General features: G+C 39.9%; 2 protein-coding genes across 2 annotated transcripts in view; one reads left to right on the top strand and one right to left on the bottom strand.

The window, feature by feature from the left end:
- The window catches only part of LOC146136809 (short transient receptor potential channel 7-like), a 52,833-nt gene extending 36,763 nt beyond the window's left edge, over positions 1-16,070 (bottom strand). Inside the window, exons 1-3 of the mRNA XM_083395874.1 lie at positions 15,972-16,070; positions 8,454-8,614; positions 1,415-1,456 (exon numbers count right to left, since the gene is read on the bottom strand). Coding sequence (XP_083252000.1) covers positions 1,415-1,456; positions 8,454-8,592 — 181 coding nt within the window. The 5' untranslated portion in view covers positions 8,593-8,614; positions 15,972-16,070. The remainder of the gene's footprint in view (positions 1-1,414; positions 1,457-8,453; positions 8,615-15,971) is intronic.
- LOC146136808 (cation channel sperm-associated protein 4-like) lies at positions 16,031-21,496 on the top strand. Its single transcript, XM_083396256.1, has 5 exons — positions 16,031-16,171; positions 16,593-16,769; positions 17,831-18,020; positions 19,046-19,147; positions 21,243-21,496. Exons 1-5 carry the CDS (start codon positions 16,031-16,033, stop codon positions 21,494-21,496), a joined length of 864 nt encoding a protein of 287 aa, XP_083252382.1.
- The last annotated feature ends 157 nt before the right edge of the window (positions 21,497-21,653 follow it).

Raw genomic sequence — 21,653 nt, 5'->3', positions numbered from 1 at the left:
GTAATATCTGCAACAGAAGAACTTAATCGTCTAAATAAGACATAAACCTGTCGGAATAAGTTTTAATTCTTCAGAATAGGCCAAAATAACGCCTCAAACTGTAGGGAGAGGGTATTGGGACGATTAGGGCCTCTGGATCTGGCATCGGCCGTTATGGTGTCGACGTTTGGGCGCCCTAGTTTGAATGGCGCCATTAGGGCGCCGCTGTTTTGCAACCATATTTTTTGGGTTGTTTGGGGTTATTGGTGGGTAATGGGTGGGATTACAAAACGTGTTGGGGTTGAAATTATTAAGGGAGTTAGTGGTGTACTTAGGAGACTAGCTAAAATGTTGTATAGGGCGGATTCTGGCCGTTTAGGTGTTATTCCGACGGGTTTAGGTCTTAATCCGATTATTTTGTATTACGGCTATAAGAGTATTAGTGCTATTTTAGTCTTCTTCCAAAGTGTGTATTATTCAGACGTTGATGCTGTTCTTATTTGGGTCTTATGGCTGTAGTCCAACACAGGATCAGAGAGGAGCGAGTCAAGAAACAACCATAGGCCAAGTTTGGTATTGCTGCATTCTGTTATTACAAGCGAATTCACATTGAAGGGGATGTACAGACGCATATCTTTAATTACTGTGGCCGAAACGTTGAAGAAAATAAATAAGTACCGGAAGAATTCCTTTTTACTATACACATGGGTTGTTTCGCGGCGACTAAAAACAGTTTAATTAAACAGGATCTGTGCGTTTTTCACATTTTTGAGCTACTTTTTAGGTTGGAAACCTCCTCAAAGTTCCAACACAGCCAGTGGAAGAAGAAGAGGATGTGGAAGTAATCGCGAGTCCGGATGTCCTCAGAAGATTCAGCTTTGAGTCGCCGGAAGAGAAAAGGGTCAGGAGAAACAAAAAGGTGTGGACGACTAAAAGGTGCCACGAGATTGCGCAACGCGTGTTTTTCGGGAAATTAGAAGAAAAAAATGGGAAAGAGACCACACACCTTTTGAGAGGGCATATAGGCGAAATGAGACTCGGTTTTTTGCTCACCTTTTTTGGGGGACAAATGAGAGGTAAAACACCCCCTACACTCGAATAAAAATAAATTACCCCTTTCACTCGAATAAAAATAAATTACCCCTTACACTCGAATAAAATAAGAGACCACACACGCTGGTTGCGCAACGCCACCACGCGGCACAAAGTTTAAATTATATACAGCCGCTAGATGGCGCATTTTCCATAGTGTCAAGATAGTAGTATAAACGATTTAAATTCTTTAGGAATTGCTAGATGAAAGCTGCCACAAGGTAAAATATCTGATGTTAATCACGTACATCCGTCAAGAAGTGGTTGTACTAACACAACGTGACGCAACAAAAACGCGAAAAAAAAACAAGTATAAATAAAAAAAATGAGAAATCATACTTACCGAACTTGGGGCTATCTTGAGGCATGAAAAACGAAGGCGGGTCTGAAACAACAAAATAATAAAAACGCGGTAAATATCTGTTTAAACAAATGTTCTGTTTAGCAGCTGTTAGTTCAGTGGTTCTCAAACTTTTTCTAAAAAATTACGCAAAGGTCCCCTAGCAATTTTTTCAATTGCTCGCGGTCCCCTTCAAAATGCACACAAATAAACATAAAATAACACGTTTGGATGGGACGGGTGCACTTACAGTCTTAGATAGGCTTGTTGGTGCCGCATTTAGTATTGTAACGCTAACAAAATCACTTTATTTGAGTGAAGCAATCACAATAAGTTTTAAAACCGCGACCGTACAACCCACAATGGCAGCACAGCAAGCTGTAGAAACGTAATTCTTAGCACAACGCATCAGTATGACGTTACAATGCACAATTCAGCTCAAAGCATGCAGTCACGTGAATGAACAACTAATCGTAGCTTTAGATGACGAGCGCAAACACGATGAAATTAAAATGTTCTCCTTCAGGTCTAGTTGATTTTTAGTAGGTGCTTCGCGGTCCCAGAAAATTGTCTCGCGGACCCGAAATGGACCGCGGACCCCAGTTTGAGAACCACTGTGTTAGTTATTTTGGTTTGTCTTTGTACTACAGCTTATAAAGGTCAATTACCCCGAACAGTGTATGAATTGGCAAAGAAACGGGAAATTGTCAAATTTATCAGCCCTCTCCGGTAAATTCTTTAGTTATGTCTAAGAATTTTTCAGGCAGGGCTGCGGAGTTTGTTAAAAATAACCCGAGTCCTACTCCGGGTAAAAAAATAAACCCGAGTCCAACTCCGTCAAAAATGTGAGATTTCGTCCCGAGTCAAAATTTGTTACTGCGCATGCCCACATCGGACTCGGGACTCGGGTAGTTTTACGCGGTCTTACTCGAGTCTCGATTCCGACTCCGGCAAAACAAACCGACTCCGTCTTGTCCCAATTCCGACTCCGACTCCGCAGCCCTGGTTTCAGGTGGTGTAATCCAATATTAGGTATTTTGTGCAAGTCTTTACTGTTGTGAAACCAAACTAAAAAACATTCGAATCGTTGTACGTTTTGCAACTTATTTATTCAGCTTATCTTCGGCTAAGGAAAGCAGTTTTTTGAACAACGATTAACTTTTCCGTTTATTCCAATCTTTGTTAACTTTACCGAAAAGCCATCGCAGACTCACCGAATCTGTCGATCTTTGATACAAGCAGTGCAGGCTAGAAAAACAACTAGCCTGCAGTAAGGTTCGAACTCACGACCTCCGGTCAAGCCGGAACGGTCGCTCTACCAAGAGCTGTGCGGCTCAATAAGGAGCGAGTCGCGAAACAATTACGCCAATGCTTGATACATTTTAAATCGTCAAAAAGTAGCTTCAGAAGGGCTTGATCACAGTTGTTAGCACACATGTGTGTTCGCATATTTTCATAACTGTTGTTGGTCTGAGTAACAATGCTCCTTGTATCGTTCTAATTGCAGCAAGGACTGTACAACCAGCTGGCAGAAGTCGAAATTGATATAAACGACGTCGCGGAGAAAGATGACGACGATATTTCCGACATGGTTTCGACAATGGTTGCCCACGTGCTCAACTCAGTGTACTTCAAAGGTATCCAGTGTCGGATTAACCATTAGGTTACTAGGGCTTTAAGCCGGTGGTTCTCAACCGGGGTGCCGCGGCACCCTGGGGTGACATTTCTAATCCTCAAGGGTGCCGCGACACATTTGGGAGTCTTTAAGAATCTGATTTTTGTTCAACTCTTCTTTTGGGTAAGACCAGAGTGGAATAAATCCAATTGGAACTTTCTACTTCCTACGTAGTGTAGAGTTGATAAACAGTTCCGTTTATGGTGACATTCTAGTGAATAGCCTACGTAAAGCTCTTAAAGGGGAGCCGCAATCTATTTTTTTATTTCTGAGGTCTGCTTTTTATCCCCTTTTTATTTTCTGATAGGGGTGCCACTAGCCATAAAAGGCTGAGAAAAACTGCCTTAGGCCCTGGAAAATGTCAGCTCTCAATTTTCTTTAAGGTTAAATTTTTGTAAGGCTGATAAGGACACAGATCCAGTACCAGTAAAATTTTGGCTTAGGCTAGGAAAGTGTATTTTAAATATACCTGGTAATACACTATGAATCTATGACACTTAGTTATATTTAACACATGTTTTTATATAAGCTATTGTTGCCAGACATAATATCAAGTTTGTAATTTAAAAAAAAATACATTTGCTAGAAGATCTCTACAAACTTGACATGTTTTTATGTTTTGTTTATGTTATTTTGCAGTAAATAACTTTAATGTTTTATGTTTGGATTACTTTTTGAAGCTTGGTTTGCAAAATTAGTCTCTTTTCTAGTAAACAGCCTTATGCCGACTGTACCCTTAATCCATCCCTGATGTGATTATGAAAAGTACCTGTCCGAAACGGTCCCCCAAATTTCTCCAGCGGTTTCCCAAAAAATAATAAATAATTCGTTTAAGCAAATATGGCTATTTTTTGGTATTTAAATGAAACACTTACGGTCTCTTAAAACTACTTAGCCGTCACCCAAACCAAACCTTAAAAAAACCCTGGCTACGAATATTTGTTAAATTAAAAAAAAATAGTTTGAAAACCACTGCACACGTAAAAAACGTAAAAAACTGTCAACATTGTGCAGCTATACTTTTGGGCGTATTAAGAGAAATTTTTAACAATTCAAATGACACTTGTTATGGCCACCACTAGTCAGGTAATAGAGCAGTGGTGGGGAAACGATTTAGGTGTCTAATAATACAAGTTTCTTTCCGAATTTTGCGTTTTCTAGATGTAAGTTTTCCATTGTTACGTAACAAGTGCTCTACTTTGTTAAATTTCTACTTTGTTAAATTTAGAAATTCTTGCTTCATTTTGAAACAATCTGTCAAGAAATGTGAACATTTTTGCAAATTTTATACGATTATAATATGGTTTTACATGTAGCATAAATGGGGGTCGCATAGGTTTCCGAAAACCAAAAATTGGGGTCGCGAAAACAAAACGTTGGAAACCACTGATTAAAGACAACACTCGGTCGCAACTATCGCGACGGCTAACAATGTTTACCAAAAATAGTTTCGGTCAGCATTTGTTCATTTAATAACAAAGCATAGTTTGACGTGAATTTAAAACCAAAGTTATTACTTATATTGATTCCTACTTGGGCTTAGTCGATCGTATTTCATTGCCTGTCGCCGTTCGCATTGACCAAGTCACGCGAACGGAGAGACTCATTAATATTTAGAAGGTGTTATAGGTGGCCGGTCGTGGGATTTCGTTTTCCTGGAGTAGCTGATCGATATCACAGCTCGCCACACTCGGTCATTTTTTATTTGTTGTGTTTTTGCGTCTAAGGGTAAAAATCGCTTGATTTGTAATTTGCAGTACGTTTCTGAAAGATTTCTTGACCAACTTTTTTTGCTAGAAACTTCTTTATTTCAAATAGCAAGATTCATAGAAAAGGTTACTTTCGCTCACTTCTGGTTTTACAGAAATGATGTCTTGTTGTGGTTCGAAGTACTCGTCACCAGGGTTTTTTTAAGGTTTGGTTTGGGTGACCGCTAAGTAGTTCTAAGAAACCGCAAGTGTTTTATTTAAATACCAAAAAATAGCCATATTTGCTTAAACGAATTATTTATTATTTTTTGGGAAACCGCTGGAGAAATTTGGGGGACCGTTTCGATCCCCCAAAACACCTTAAAAAACACTGTTCGTCACTATCCACACTTTTGGGGTCATAAATCATAGTTTCTCCCCAAACGTAAAGTTACTTATTCCTTCGACAAATCAATAATTATTTTTGCGCACAAGTATATTTCTATAGAATCCGGTTCAGTTCCTGTTCTGCTAATGTTATCCTGGAATCGGTTCACAAAGTTCAGGTTCTGGTTCAATAAATTAAGAAGCATTAATCTGAAGCTATAGATCTACACATATATCACGCATTTTTTTAATTTATAATTAAGGCATTGCCAACCTTATTTAATCTAACCTCCCATAAGTTGGTTAAATTTCGTGTTTGGTTACGGTTGGCCAACAAAATGCTGGCCTATTTCCTTAGTGATGAGCGTTCTTTAATATTTTTTTGTGTTTTTTGCGCTTATACAGGCATGATATTCGTGGTGATCGCAATCAACGCAGTGCACATCGCTCTACAGACCGTGAACAGCATCGCGATCCCCTACTCGGCCGTTTTCTCCTTCATCGACAACCTCATCATGGGCATCTTCATTTGCGAGATTGTGCTCAAGTGGTACAGCGGCTTTATTATCTTCTGGAAGGACTACTGGAACATTCTCGACTTTGTCATCATTTTCGTGCTGCACGTAAGCGACGCTCAATATAGTTATGAGCGTGCGTAAATGTGTGCGTTGGTGTGCGTGTGCGTTTGCGTGCGTACGTTGATGTGTGCATATGTACGTACGTTGTATGTTGATGTGCGTGCGTGCGTGTGCGTAAATGTGTGTGTGTGTGTTTGCATGTGTGCTTGTGGATGTGTTTTTTTTTGTGCGTGCGTACGTACGTTGGTGTGTACGTGTGTACGTACTTTGTACGTTGGTGTGCGTGCGTGCGTGTGCGCAAATGTGTGTGTGTGTTTCCGTGTGTGCGTGTGAATGGTTGCTGCAATTGAGATCGCGAGTCTGGAGATTGTTTTTTCTGCTTTATGGCGTCCTAATACACTTTATATATGACAATAAATGTCTGAGAAACCTCACAATGCTTAAAATTTTTAATTCTAAACCTGCATGTGTTTTTTAGACGGACGAACGAGGAACGAAAATATAAACACAGGTTGATGTTTTTCGCGTTGCAAATTGCGTATTGCAGCTAAATTTAACAAATTTGCACACATATGTTTATCAACAGCGCTAAACAAACGAAAACAATTTTAGGCTATTCAAAGCTGGTCGCATCACCTTATCAAAGCTAATGAATATAATCTTATAAACAACTTAACATTCTACACCAGGTGTACACAGCCTGCGGCCGTGCACGTGTTTAATACAAACTTGTACCCACTTAATCCGCAAATTGGAATTTTAAAACAGGTCTAAAATTAAGCAGGGTTTTTATGTTATGGTCCAGGCAGACATCAGTATTCAATTGCTGGTCATGAGATTCGGCTAAGAGCATTGTGACTGTTAGCAGGGGCGGATCCAGGGGGCACCTTGCCATGCCCCCGAAAAATCTGTATTTTTCGCCAACTCTGCTATGTAAATTCTTATTTTGTTCTACACCGAAATTTATTCAGTTAAACTGTGTTCTACGTGCCCCATTCAGCTTGGCCCATGGCTGAAGTTCTTCAGCAATACCAGGCTGCTACGGATTCTGAGAGTTATTCGCGCGTTTCGAAGCCTCAAGACCGTGACGTCACTGACGGGACTTTCCCTCGTGGTGGAAACCATTCTTCAGGTAAGTGTGCGCGTTCTCGTGGTAAAACACAAGATTGGAAAAGCAAACAGCTCAAACAGAACGTTGAAATCAACTTTTGTTTTGCTTCTTAGTTTTAAATACTGTGTGATGATTTTTTTGTCATGTTTACAGAATTTATTTTTGCTTGTATATATTTAATACTTTTACTTGACAGATCAAGCCATATAGCGCGAGTCGTATATACAAAGGGTTTTTTTAAGTTTTAAGTTTTTTTAAAAATTGTTATCAACTGAAAATGCAGCAAAATACTCTAAGCAAAGCTAGCAATTCAGGTCAGACACAATAAACAGATCTTAAAAGATATCTATATATTTCGCCAATCAAGGCATCGTCAGTATATCTGAATAAAAACAAACGCAACAGTATAAGAATAAGTCGGAAACATTAAAAATTAAATAAAACAAAGTAAAATAACTAAAATAATAAAAAAAATATTCGATTGCTAGCTTTGCTAGAGTATTTTGCTGTTACTGATTAGGAATTAAGGTCGACATTTATCTTGCAATGGTCGAGGTGATTTCCATTATTCACATATTCAGTGCAACAACTAAAAATGCATTTAAAACTTTTAAATGTTTCGTATACATATGAAACGTCAATAATTATTACCAATAGTAGCACGAATCACTGTCACGTCAGAAACCAAACAGAAACTACGACCTTTCGCTTCCTGGAGAACGCTTACACAAAGCAGGTGCTGCGGTTGTGTTCGCCCGGCTCTTGTTAGGGTTCTGAGGAAAACTGGTCGATAATGCGACATAAAAAGTAGATTAGAATGTACGCGGTCTATTCTGTTGAGAGGGATGTCGTGTAATTCCTGTGCTTTTAACCCGGATTTCGCATTCTATAGTGTTGGGATATCAGGTAAGACTACACTTTCACCGCACTAAACAAGTGCGGAAGTCCGCCAGAAGAATGTTGGTAGCAATCCTTACGGATCAGACATATCGTCATGAAGCGTTTTTCAAACCTATAATGTTGATTGCAATTGTATTGCTCTGTTGTCACATAATATGCTCACAATAGTTGTCACGAGCACTTTATTACATTTGCATTAGAGCTGCGGAATCCGAGTCGAACTCCGGACTCGGATTATTTTGCTGAAATCGGACTTGGGACTCGAGTAACACTATACGTAAAACTACCTCCAGAATATTGCCAGCAAACTGTTAGTTGTAAAGAAGAAATAGCATATAGTGGAATATTTTCCAACCACTTATTGCGGGGTGATAAATTATATGACACCCCCATGAGTTGCTGTATGTTCACTCTGCTTTGGTTACGTAAATTGGCACAATACAGGCTGTAGAGTCGGTGTCGGGTTCAGCAAATTTAACAGAGTCGGACTCGTGACTCTGACTCGGAAGTCGGGTTCGGAATTATTTTTAACTCACTCCGTCCAAGGTAGCATCAAACTAATGGTTTTTACTGAGACTAATTTAACAAAATGACAGAGTGTGATGTTATGCGTTACTAGTCTGCTGACGAAGAATGAATTTGCGGATCCATTAACACTTACGATGTAAAAATAATCGCGTTAATTTAATAAAAATGAGCTTACCAACTCCGTTGGAGCTCGGCGAAGTCCACGCGCGTGAGCTTCCGCCAGGTGGCGACAAACTTAACGTCCACTCGCCGCTCAATCTTCCGCCAGGAATGTTCAGAGTGACAGGCTGGACAGCTTCGTTTTCCATATCCATCTAATATCTATACTCGCGCAGCCTGAAGAATGATCGGAAAAATACTGTTCAATGGCATTCGTATGATTTGAAATAAGTTATTGTTGAATATGCTGTTGCTGTCAGGCATTTTTCCAATTGTAAACTTTACATTGCAATCAATTTGTCGGTCGACACGTTGGCAGACGTTTTCCAAGGCCGGGGGGTATTTACAATTCCAAGGCATACAACAATCAAGTTTAACGATGTCCAATACTTGGTATTTTGTTTAGATTCACTCAATAATTTTGGCAGAAAAAATGCTGCGCGGCCCGATACCGAATGACTACATTGCAATGGTCAAAATAAAATGATTAAATTAAAAAGAACGATGGTAACATTTTGGAGGTTGATAGGCCGCAAATTGTAATTTTGCCTTTTTATTCTCGATCTTTAACGTAAAATTTAAAAACGAATGCACAAATAGTTTGCTATCGGATGGGAACCGATACTATTCCAAATATCGGCGAGTACCGATACTTTAACTTGGTATCGGCTATTGGCCACGTTATCTTTAAAGGCCCGTTTACACTACAGCTGCACTGAGCTGAGCAAAGCGTAATTTGCATTTAAATTCTATTGTAGCGAGCGTTTCACGCTTTGCTAAACTCAAGCCTCGTGCAGCAGCTGCAGATAGCTTAAAGTTACGCTTTGGAGCGATTTTCACGCTTTGCTAAACTCAAGCCCGCAGTGCAGCTATTGAAACACGTTACGTTTTGGGGCGATTTTTACGCCCAGCGCAGCTCACTGCAGCTGTAGTGAAAACAACTTCACGCCCAGTGCAGCTCAGCTCCGCTCAGTGCAGCTGTATAGTGTAAACGGGCCTTAAATATCACCAATAAATTTTAGTCAAAGATCTGGGAGAAGGCAAAACTTTATACTGGTAACCAGTTCAACTTAAAACTTAGTGGCTTTCCTAAACTTATTTTAATTGGGAAACACCCTTTTTCTGCAGGTTATGTATAAACGTTGAAAACTATAAATAACACACCTGACAACAGCATTATTAACTAGTGCTTCTATTTTTCTGTCCAGGCCACATAAAAGTTGGAAAATTCTCAATTAAAATTTTTAGATCTTAAAACAACTGTGGCAGTGGATGTTTGCCGCTAAACCTTATCTGGCACAGGTTTTTATTGATCAACCGTGTTAATTTTAGATTTCCTGGCTAAAGTGTAGGGGCTTACCTTATGGCGCGCACTGAAAAATAAACCAAGCTGTCCTAAAACATATTGGTCAGAGGTGGCCAGCAACAAGTCAGAAGTCAAGAGCCACATTCCTTACTCTGTTAACCGCAAAAAGCCTCATCTACACATGGCCAAAATGAATATCACTCTGTACCTTCCTTACTTGCACGTTTATGCTACCTTTGTTCAGCAAATATTGCGTATATATATAAGGCTGCATTTAAGCGACTTTTAGCCACGCAGGACTTTTCGAATGAATGGCATCATACCGCCTGTAAAGTATCTAAAATCTGTTGACGTTTCACAAAGGGGGAATAGAATCAGAGGCGTGGATCTCGCAATTTTGTTCGAGGAGCATGGTAAAAACGTTTAGCAATAAAATTTCACGCGCACAAATCGAACGAAAATCAAGCATAAATGCAGGGTAGGGCTATAAAAGCCTTCGCGCCTTAGGTGTTAGCAAACCGCCCTAAGAAAAAGTATGGTGTGGTAATGCTGGTCCAAATTTTACCTTTTGATCGGTGTAGGCTATACGTCTTTTGGTCAGGACAAATACCATATCTTATACTTAACTTTAATTTTTTGTCTTGCTTTGTGAAAATACAAAAAAATTATTTCTTTTATATACATTGTTACCGACTAAAACGTTTGCCTTAACCGTATTATTCCTTCACGGGACAACTGACTCGAAGGTCTTTGTGACCATTCGCTGCTCCAGGCTGTAATTCTCTTAGTACAGTTTACTGTATCGGTTTCATATAATTCGGCGCCAAAGGCCAATAAACACGTGTCGCATTTCACAACGGCGTCGCAGATTTTTCCAGCTGCGGTTGTGAAAAATCGTTAAGTTGAAATGCGTCCAGAACAGCGATTTATCAGGGCGCCTCAATCCTTGGTCAAATGCAAAACGACAAAGTCACAGTAAGTTTTTTCCGTAGCGCTGACCGGAAAAGCAGTATAGGCCGAAGCTGAGCAGCAATTAATTTCTGGAGCAATGGTTGACGATGGTAGTTTGAACTAGAATACCTAAATATAGGGTCGCGTAAAAATTCTCTATTATGTTGAAAAGAACTAACAAAATGTGCAAGTATTGGCGCATGGTTGTTTCTCGACTCGCTCCTCTCTGAGCCTGCATAGCTCAGTTGGTAGAGCGACGGTCCCGGCTTGACCGGAGGTCGTGAGTTCGAACCTCACTGCAGGCCAGTTGTTTTTCTGGCTTGCTCTGCTTGCATCATAGATCGACAGATTCGGCGAGTCTGCGATGGCTTTTCGGTGTACTATTGATACGGAAGCCGTAATCGTTGGTCATAAAGCAACTTCCGAGGGGCTAGATCACAGATGTTATTAAACACATGTTTGTGTGTGTCTTTCATAGATTGATACGGACTGATGATCCCCCAGTGTGAAGTTGCTTGTACTAACAAAATGTGCAAGTATTGGCGCATGGTTGTTTCTCGACTCGCTCCTCTCTGAGCCTGCATAGCTCAGTTGGTAGAGCGACGGTCCCGGCTTGACCGGAGGTCGTGAGTTCGAACCTCACTGCAGGCCAGTTGTTTTTCTGGCTTGCTCTGCTTGCATCATAGATCGACAGATTCGGCGAGTCTGCGATGGCTTTTCGGTGTACTATTGATACGGAAGCCGTAATCGTTGGTCATAAAGCAACTTCCGAGGGGCTAGATCACAGATGTTATTAAACACATGTTTGTGTGTGTCTTTCATAGATTGATACGGACTGATGATCCCCCAGTGTGAAGTTGCTTGTACTAACAAAATGTGCAAGTATTGGCGCATGGTTGTTTCTCGACTCGCTCCTCTCTGAGCCTGCATAGCTCAGTTGGTAGAGCGACGGTCCCGGCTTGACCGGAGGTCGTGAGTTCGAACCTCACTGCAGGCCAGTTGTTTTTCTGGCTTGCTCTGCTTGCATCATAGATCGACAGATTCGGCGAGTCTGCGATGGCTTTTCGGTGTACTATTGATACGGAAGCCGTAATCGTTGGTCATAAAGCAACTTCCGAGGGGCTAGATCACAGATGTTATTAAACACATGTTTGTGTGTGTCTTTCATAGATTGATACGGACTGATGATCCCCCAGTGTGAAGTTGCTTGTACTAACAAAATGTGCAAGTATTGGCGCATGGTTGTTTCTCGACTCGCTCCTCTCTGAGCCTGCATAGCTCAGTTGGTAGAGCGACGGTCCCGGCTTGACCGGAGGTCGTGAGTTCGAACCTCACTGCAGGCCAGTTGTTTTTCTGGCTTGCTCTGCTTGCATCATAGATCGACAGATTCGGCGAGTCTGCGATGGCTTTTCGGTGTACTATTGATACGGAAGCCGTAATCGTTGGTCATAAAGCAACTTCCGAGGGGCTAGATCACAGATGTTATTAAACACATGTTTGTGTGTGTCTTTCATAGATTGATACGGACTGATGATCCCCCAGTGTGAAGTTGCTTGTACTAACAAAATGTGCAAGTATTGGCGCATGGTTGTTTCTCGACTCGCTCCTCTCTGAGCCTGCATAGATCAGTTGGTAGAGCGACGGTCCCGGCTTGACCGGAGGTCGTGAGTTCGAACCTCACTGCAGGCCAGTTGTTTTTCTGGCTTGCTCTGCTTGCATCATAGATCGACAGATTCGGCGAGTCTGCGATGGCTTTTCGGTGTACTATTGATACGGAAGCCGTAATCGTTGGTCATAAAGCAACTTCCGAGGGGCTAGATCACAGATGTTATTAAACACATGTTTGTGTGTGTCTTTCATAGATTGATACGGACTGATGATCCCCCAGTGTGAAGTTGCTTGTACTAACAAAATGTGCAAGTATTGGCGCATGGTTGTTTCTCGACTCGCTCCTCTCTGAGCCTGCATAGCTCAGTTGGTAGAGCGACGGTCCCGGCTTGACCGGAGGTCGTGAGTTCGAACCTCACTGCAGGCCAGTTGTTTTTCTGGCTTGCTCTGCTTGCATCATAGATCGACAGATTCGGCGAGTCTGCGATGGCTTTTCGGTGTACTGTAATGTTGAAAAGAAATTACGAATTTTCCGAAACCTTCACAAAATGATTTTTGTTTCTAAACGTACAAGTTAACAAATAAACGTCTAACTCTTTGTTGAAATTAAAACTAGGATGGGGTGACTAGGATGGGGTGCAAAAAGGTAAATTAAATAGATTGATGTCTAACCAGACCGCCACACAATGTACTGTAAGTATTAAGACGAGATGCAATGATTTTTGTATTTTTTTATGCGTGCTTGGCTGGATATCAACTATAGACATTGATTAATTGCACTTGTTACAAATTGAAAGTCTAATCAACTCTTTTGGAACAAAATAGTAATCTTCCTTATTGTGTAATATGATATAAAAAAGGCAATTACGACTTGTACATGAAATAAATCCTGACGTTACCCAAACACATTTAATCGACGTAACCATTGGTCTGTCCTAGTATAACAGAAGCAGAAACTCTAAACAATGTAACAAATCTATGAATACGTCGGTTGTGAGTACAACAGTAAACTAAGAGAAAAATATATCTAAATCAGTGTTCTCTTTATGTTTTTCTGATAAGGGTTTAAAAGACTCGATAAAATCATCTCTGAACTAACCACGATTGCACTGCGCTGCTAAACATTCCTCGAAATAACATAACTTTCCTGATAAAGCAGATATTCGGTCGGAATTTTATCTCTCCTGTCAACAACATGGGCGACTGGCGAACAGCAAAACATGCGTTTCACGACTTCCAATTATTTGCTACACGATCGAACGAAGGTTTCGGACATCAATCCTTCCATTCAAAACAATAAAGTAAAGTATTAGAACACGTTTCTCAAACAGTAATCTATGCAGAGGTGTTTTGATTTCTTTTTTGACAATTACTGCAAACATGTCGCCCCCCTCTCTCATATGTCGCCCCCCTCTTTCACCGGGAGAAGGTTGTCCGTTTAGTTAAACGACCTTCCTAACTCTAAGCGCTGTAATTGGCGACTTGAACCACGACAGCGATTCTAACAAATTGCACCACGCCAGTGAGACAAGCTACGAACGAAACTCTCCTACCGCCAAGTTGATGAACTTAATTAAAAAGCAATCGCTTTCTAGCGGAGCGTGTCAATTCGCCTTGCAGGAAGTTTTGGAGCGTAAATTAAGTTTTTGTTTAACCTGTTTAAATCGTTTATTTACGCTCTGGCTATGTTAATCTATATTTAAAGCGTAAATGAAGGGTGTTTATTTTACTCTATTTTGCTATATGCATTGCAACTTATAACATTAATACTAAGTGAACATCTATAGCTATCGACTCGGCTATAGTATTCTACAATTTATACCCTAATTCTCGTATATTCGTTTCAGGTCAGGTATAAGATAAATGCAAACAAAAATCTAAAACAAATCCATTTTGGTGCTATTAGAACAAAATAAACTCCAGCCTAAAAAACAAACAAATTTCAACATTGCCAATAAGATAGGGTTAATATTCTGACTATCCTACAAAACGGATACTCAACATGTTTATAGTAGGAAGTCTATTTTTCTACATTTTTATATAAGTAGATATTCCGTGAGAACATCTGCAAAAAGTTTGTAAATATTCGACAAAGTAAGCGATTTTTCAGTTAGTTAAAAAGAAGAAGAGACTTAATAGATATTTTGTTCACGCAAATCAAGCTTATTACAAAAAATCAAGATTTATCTTTACTAACTGGAGGAGCATTTTTCTAATTTTCGCACAAATCGAGACTTTTTCTGTGAGGCTCAGAAAATCGACTGTTGGAAAGCCCTATGCACTACACAGTGGTCTATAGCAGTTTCAACACGCCAACATGCACCTTTAATTCCACTTGAAATCGATCGTACAGCTTCTGGTCCTTTATTCCCACTTTCTTCGAGCGGGGTAAAACAATATGCTCGAAATGTGATTGGCATATATGCGCGCTGTACTATCTCGTTCTGATTTGACCAAAGCAGAGTGCTTATAGGTTGCAGTAAAATAAATCAATAGACGGAAAGAATGCTGAAATACTAAAAAGCTATATGTTTGTCGGGATTTGGCTTCGCCCATTTTCGATCATGGATCAGGGGCAACTTTTTTTTTAAGTATACAAATTGCATGCAGTTAACTGTACCGTTTATAAAATATCAATTATAATAGGTATTCGTCTGTATTTTTTACACGTTCTATATGCACGAAATGTGTTGACCTGCGGTTAGTCAGATATAACAGAAATCCCTTGCCAAAGTTTATATTATAATATTTTGTAGAAAAACAATTATATGATCGTTTGTACTTTGGAAAAAAAATGGGAAATGAAACTTTTCTAAAGTTTGGCGGAAAAATAACAATGCTGTGACTTTAATATATTAAACTTCACTTATTTTGAAAATAAAGTAATTTAATGCACCACAAATCCGGAAATTGTCTAATTTTTAACCAAGCTTTTGCTTTAAATTTGGTTTAACTTAAAACTTAAAGCAGAAAAGTGTGATTTACTTCCTAAAATAGTTTTAACTGCAGCTTCAAACGTTTTGATAAGGTCAGCAAAAGGTCAATTTAAAAAGGCAAATGTTTAAGATGTTATATTTGCGGTGAAGCGGTCCGGACGGGTCCCGCGGGTAGTACGGTTCGCCTATGTCTACTCTTGGAGAAATTTGTGTTTCACATATACGAATTATATACGTATATTAGCTGTCATGTTTGAATTGAACAGCATCGATGAAACACAACTTTGACGTTTTCGTCTATTTTTACCAGAATAAGGCAAAGCCGCCCTATGTGCGTCGTAAGAACTGCAGTACTGTCGTAAAATGTCACGCCTCTTTCCTCATCAAAATCATTTGGTAGCCGTTTTTTTTTTTTTTAAATTAACTTTACGCACTTCTAACAAATAAATCAAATAAAGACCATAAACCAATACTCTTTTTTATTTCTGCCTAAGTCAGAAAGAAAAGTATGTAACTGAAGTATGTATGTTTTAAATTGCAAAACAATCTCAAGAGATATTCACACCAAACCCACCAAAAAGGGTATTCACCTTACCCAACCTATTTTCCATGCATTTTTATCTTTTATACATTTTAGGGTTTGTTGCTGGGTTTTACGACTTGCATTTAATAGAAGAAAGCGAATGTTTCGTTACCTTTTAGTTTTCTTCGCATTTGCGTAGTATTTGCGCACCTTAGATGGAAAACTGACTCCAATCCAGTTTGAACTTTGTTTTTCAGTCGATCCCGGACATGGCCAACATCATGGTTCTGCTGCTCATATTCATGGTCGTACTGAGCGTGGTCGGCGTCAAGTTGTTCGCCAAGTTCGTCCCCCAGTACTTCGGAGATCCGGTCAAGTGCATGTTCTCCATCTTCGTCTGCTTCACGCAGGTTAGGCTAAACAAACGCACCGGTAAACACCGCATTTTCTAACCACACCCATTACCCACCGATAACCCAAACAGTCAAAAATCAATGGCCAAAACAGCCGCGCCCTCACGGCGCTGGTCAAAAATGCAACAAGGGCGTCCAAACTTAGTCACCAAAACGGCCGATGCCCGACCGACTGCCCTCGATCGTCACATACCCTCTACCTACAACTTCAGGCGTTATTTTGGCTATCAAGGTCTTATTCCGATAAATTTAGGACGTATTCAGGCAGATTTAGGTCTTATTCAGAAGATTTCGATTTTATACTGTACATATTACTGCATATATATCTTTATTATATCGTTTATCTTAATGCTATTTTTTACCGATTTTTCTGCTTTAGGTATTGTTGCTTTTAGATCATATTGTGTGTTCCCCTCAGGACGGCTGGATGCAGATCTTTCGCAACTTCGAGCGTTACGCAGAGGACGACACCTTCACCTACGTGTCTGCCTGCTTCTTCTTCCTACTCACGATCCTTACGGCCGCCTTCATCATCGCCAACCTCATCGTTGCCGTGGTAACCACCAACCTGGACCGCGCCATGAAGGAAATGAAGGTAAAATGTGGTGGGCGGTCGACCGGGGGGTGAAAGTCGCAAATATGTCGAGGTATATGTGTGTTTACAACTGTGATATAGCCCTTCTGAAGCTGCACCGAAAAGCCATCGCAGACTCACCGAATCTGTCAAACAGTGATGCAAGCAGAGCAGACTAGGGGCTAGAAAAACAATTAGCTAGCATTTTGGAACAGTTATAATATACAGGGCCAAATCGTGGGAACTTGCGCCTTTATACCAACAGTCTTCTTAAATTGCTTGCAATCTTTTATTACACAGGCATCATAGTGCATATCTTGAACGACAGTTCGCAATAAGGCATAACTAGGACTAATATATAATAGCCGTAATAGTGACACAATCCAAATAAGACCTAAATGGCCAAAATAAGGACTATGCAACCTTTAATCTAACCTCAAGCCTGCCCATAACTATCAATACCTCCCCTAATACTCGCCCTCAAACCCCGACAGTGGGCAAAAAAGCGGCGCTCAAACGTCGACAGCAAAACAGCCGATGCCAGACCGATGGCCCCAATCGTCACATACCCACTCCCTACAGTTTTGGGCGTAGTTTTGTCAATTTAGGTTTTATTCCTATTAATTTAGGACATATTTTGAAACAATTAGGTCTTATCTAGACGATTTTAGATCTTATTCTGTCTCGGTTATTCCTGCGAATTTGGCTTTATTATGTCGGTGGTCTTAGTATGCCATTAGAGGTTGTTCTGACTTTGATATTGTTGCTTTGTAGGTCTTATTGTGGATTCTGCTTGAATATACTGTGGAATCAATATAATCTAAGCTTAATAGGAAAGTAAAAAGTATATTTTTTTTTTGCATTTTGCTGGCGGCCCATCTGGCCTTCCATGGCGCAATAGTGCGAAACCGCATTAAGGGCTTCAATGTATAGTAAAGGTCTTAGTATTATTTGCTACACCTCATAAATTAAAAAACATGTTTAATTTTTTTTGCTCGATATGCCAGTAATTTTACTGGTAAAAAAACAAAAGCAAAAAAACCTCACTCTATGATGTCACCATTTGTCACTTACGTCACCAGGAAGAGCAGCGGGCCAACCGGCAGGGACTGGGCTACACGAAACCGGAAGACGGGGGGAGCGGCGCTGGCAAGAAGCCGGGGCCGGAAGCGGGGAGAGAAAACGCGACGGCAAAGCCTGGAGAAGGGGAGGAAGAAGTCCTGGAGGTGCCGGTCGTCCATCTGGAGGAGGTGCTCGACTCCGTTAATCCAAGTACGACGGCGTGATGTCTTTGTTTCTATCGCGGTGGGAGGAGTTGTTTCGAATTACTGAAGCAGTTCGCGCAAACTGATAGGGTGATCCGTTGGCAATCCGTTGCTGTATAGAGTACGCCATTATTAGTGTACACTGTACAATTAGGCTCACCGTTTTTTTTTTTCAGTTTTTATTTCATATACGTTTGTTTTTAAATAAAACTTTTAATTTTGATGCAATATAAGTCGATACATATAAACAAAAAAATTTCGCCACAAAAAAATGTACCATCAGTCTCTTAATTCGAATGAATCTCTATATATATTTTCTTGTAAATAAATGACTGACTTAATTCGACCAAGACAGAAAAGTCTAAACTAAATAATATTTAAAAACTGAGAGCTTTGCTTTTTGCTGTGATTTGACAAGTTTACGTTCGTAGTATGCTCTTGTTATTCTCTAAAAACAGCGGTTCTTAACATTTTCTGGCTGGGTAAAACCTGCAAAATTTGGCTAAAATATAGTAATGCTTTTTGAAAAAAAGTTTGGATTTTAAAACTAGCTTTCATGACTACAACTGCAGATTTCGGATATCGTTGATCGATTTATTGTAGCAAAAGGGAAACCACAATTACGGCTTTACATTATTTATATATAATTATATTATAAATGTTACTTTCATTGTGTCAATATTTAAGTCCTATGTGGTTTTGACCGTCTCTTGTCCGTTAAAACATAGCAGCTGTGTTTTTACTTTTTGGTGATTAAAATTAACAGTTCGTATAACAAAGCGGCCGAACGAAATACTAATGCAGACTAACCTGAAACCTGCACCATACGAATGGCGAGGACCCAAACGTGTCTTCAAGCTTTGAATTTTGGTTATAAACTGACACAAAACGTTCCAAACGAAACACACGGTTGCCCGCTTAAATTCAACGCAGATCATGTTTGACTCTATCGTCGCCTGTTGATAACCGCGATTTTCTTACTATATGCAGTCTGGCCCATACAATGAACACTTTTCTTTTGCTTGCGTTCAGGTCACAATGGAGAGGTAATAAAGCAGCAGAGGCCACTGTTCAAGTGCGATCTTTCCCACATCACAACAGAGAAGTTGGAAGACTATTTCCTGCTACTCATTGGTAAAGATTTAATTGGGCGACGCAGTGTAAATGCTATCACGAGAATTGTGCGCATAGAATGGGGTGTATATGATTTGGAAACCATACAGTTACAAACCAAAATCGTTAATATAAGTTTGATGGTAAGGCGATTACGTTCAGTAACAAGTGTGCAGACTATTTTGTAGTCTTTCGTCGCAACAATTACTTTTGGCTATACGCGTTTTGCAGAAAAAGGTCACAATATACATCTTCTACAAAACGATTGAAACGCTTTAATCAGTCGGTCCATATTGTCGGCGTGTATTCACAGATTCTGTCCTGCACTAAACGAATATCTGGCGACTATACGCTAACAACAAGTTAAACTTTAAAACAGGGATGGGCAACCTTTTAAATACAAGGACCAGTTAGGAAATGTAATGCTTATAGGAGGGCCGCACATCAAATAAACACTAATTCATATTTTTTTAGCTTTTACAAAACGAACTGTTTAACATAACATCTCAGTCAACATGCGTGGCAAAAGTCTGTTACACCTTGTGTAATTGTTACAAAACAATTCTTTATCATAACAACGACACACATAAAACTTTATGAATGAAGATTGTTTTGTAAAAGATGCTTCTCATTCGAGTTCATCTGTATTAGTGTAGCGGTGTAGACAATGGGTTACATCGCACTTCAAACAGGAAACTGAGAGCAAAAGTCTCAACATGGTGCACACTCACAGCCTTATTTAGGGAAAAATAGCTGGAAGAAGATGGGTCGTACAAAAAATCGATAAGGGCCGAATGCGGCCCGCGGGCCTCGTTGCCCAACCCTGCTTTAAAAGGTCTAACCTCCAGCTGGAAAAACTACGGTAAAATATTTGATCCAATTTTTTGACTTTTTCAAGTTTTACAGTTTAAAACAGGGGTTCTTAAACTTATTTTACCGCGGACCCCTAAAAATTTTTTTTGGCGTGCACCACGATAGGCAAAAATTTTCAAAAAATGACGTCATAAATTGACGTCACATTACAAATAAACTTCATAAATCTGTTCATTTCGTTCTAAAAACTGTGAAAGTGAAATAAAGTTTCAATACAGTCAGTGCAAAACCGTTTAGATTTAATACTTAAACTTCTTTCTTTGAAAAAATGATTACTTTTTAAATATACACTAATATTTAAATTTGGCCTTCATGGACCCACTAAAACTAATTCACGGACCCCCAAGGGGTCCATTGACCCCAGTTTTAGAACCCCTGGTTTAAAAGGACAGGCCACACTTGGCAAATAATTTCTCCAAGAGTTGTAAACAAATATCGAAACCGTTTTACTAGTTACGGTATTTTTTTATTTAGTTCAAGTGTAGATTTTAAAATTTAAATAAATTCTGCTCCGCTACGTCCATAGAAAAACACCACACGTTAGGAAGGCAGACCTTGTAGCAATTTAATTGATCTTCTCGACTAATATACATCCCATAGGAGATTAAAAAAACGTGGAAGTATTTTAACTAGTTGTGTTAAGACTTTTTTTTTACCTTACAGCAAGGGTTCTTAAACATTTTTTCACGGACCCCTAAAGTATTTTTTATCACGGTAGGCAAGAAGTGCTCAAAAAATTACGTCATATATTGACGTCACAATACAAATAGACTTCATAAATCTGTTAAATTTCGGTCCAAAATATGTAAAAGTGAAATGGAGTCCAACAATACATTCAGTGCAAAACCGTTTTACTTTTAATTAAACTGTTTTCTTTAAAATATTGATTATTTCATAAATATACACTAATATTTCAAGTATGCCTTCGTGGAACCACTAAAACTAGTTCACAAGCTCCCAAGGGGTCCATGGACCCCAGTTTAAGAACCCCTGCCTTACAGTGTAATGCAATTGATTTACTCGACTAATGTGAAAAAAAATTGTAGTTCTGGATACGCCCGTGATCACTAGTTATTGCGATACGAAAAAACCCTTAAAACTAATGCAATTGATTTATTCGACAAATTTTCCTCCCATAAGAGATTAAAAAAAAACGTTTAAGACTTTAAACTCGTTTTGTTAAGACGTTTGAGGTTTCCATTAGTTTTTGACCTTAGCTTACAGTGTCCGCTTCTGTGTCTAGCTCTGGACGAAAACCTGAAGGAGCACAAGAGGTTGCGCGAGGTGGTGGCAGGCATCGTGAAGACCGTGAGAGGACTCAACGAGAATGCGGGAGGAGACGTGGAGGCAGCCAAGCTCCTTATCGGACAGAAGAAGTCCATGAGCATCTTCGACATTTCCTCCACCAGCTTCGGAGGCCTGATGGATCGCAGCGACTCGCCGCTCCTAAGGAACAAAGACGAAGACAAGGAAAAGAGCAACGATCAGGAGAATTAGACCCAAACACGAGAAATCTGTCTGTTTTTTTGGTAATTGTAAGGTGTGGGGGTTACCAGGGCTGCGACATACGAGTCTTATTCCTACTCGGGGCTCGACAGAGTCGTAATCATGACTCTACAGTGTCGTACCCTGGACTCGATGGACTCGACGGAGT

Source organism: Ascidiella aspersa, chromosome 8, assembly GCF_963924565.1.
Source record: "Ascidiella aspersa chromosome 8, kaAscAspe10.2, whole genome shotgun sequence".
Taxonomy (NCBI): domain Eukaryota; kingdom Metazoa; phylum Chordata; class Ascidiacea; order Phlebobranchia; family Ascidiidae; genus Ascidiella; species Ascidiella aspersa.
Note: the sequence above shows the minus strand (reverse complement) of the source record. Positions and strands in the feature narration are given on the sequence as shown.

Bases quoted from the DNA above. Each gene is read 5' to 3' on its own strand.
- LOC146136808 (XM_083396256.1), top strand. From the start codon at position 16,031: ATGGCCAACATCATGGTTCTGCTGCTCATATTCATGGTCGTACTGAGC. The intron at 16,172-16,592 runs GTTAGGCTAAAC...TGTTCCCCTCAG, and splicing joins TCTTCGTCTGCTTCACGCAG to GACGGCTGGATGCAGATCTT. The intron at 16,770-17,830 runs GTAAAATGTGGT...TTACGTCACCAG, and splicing joins GCGCCATGAAGGAAATGAAG to GAAGAGCAGCGGGCCAACCG.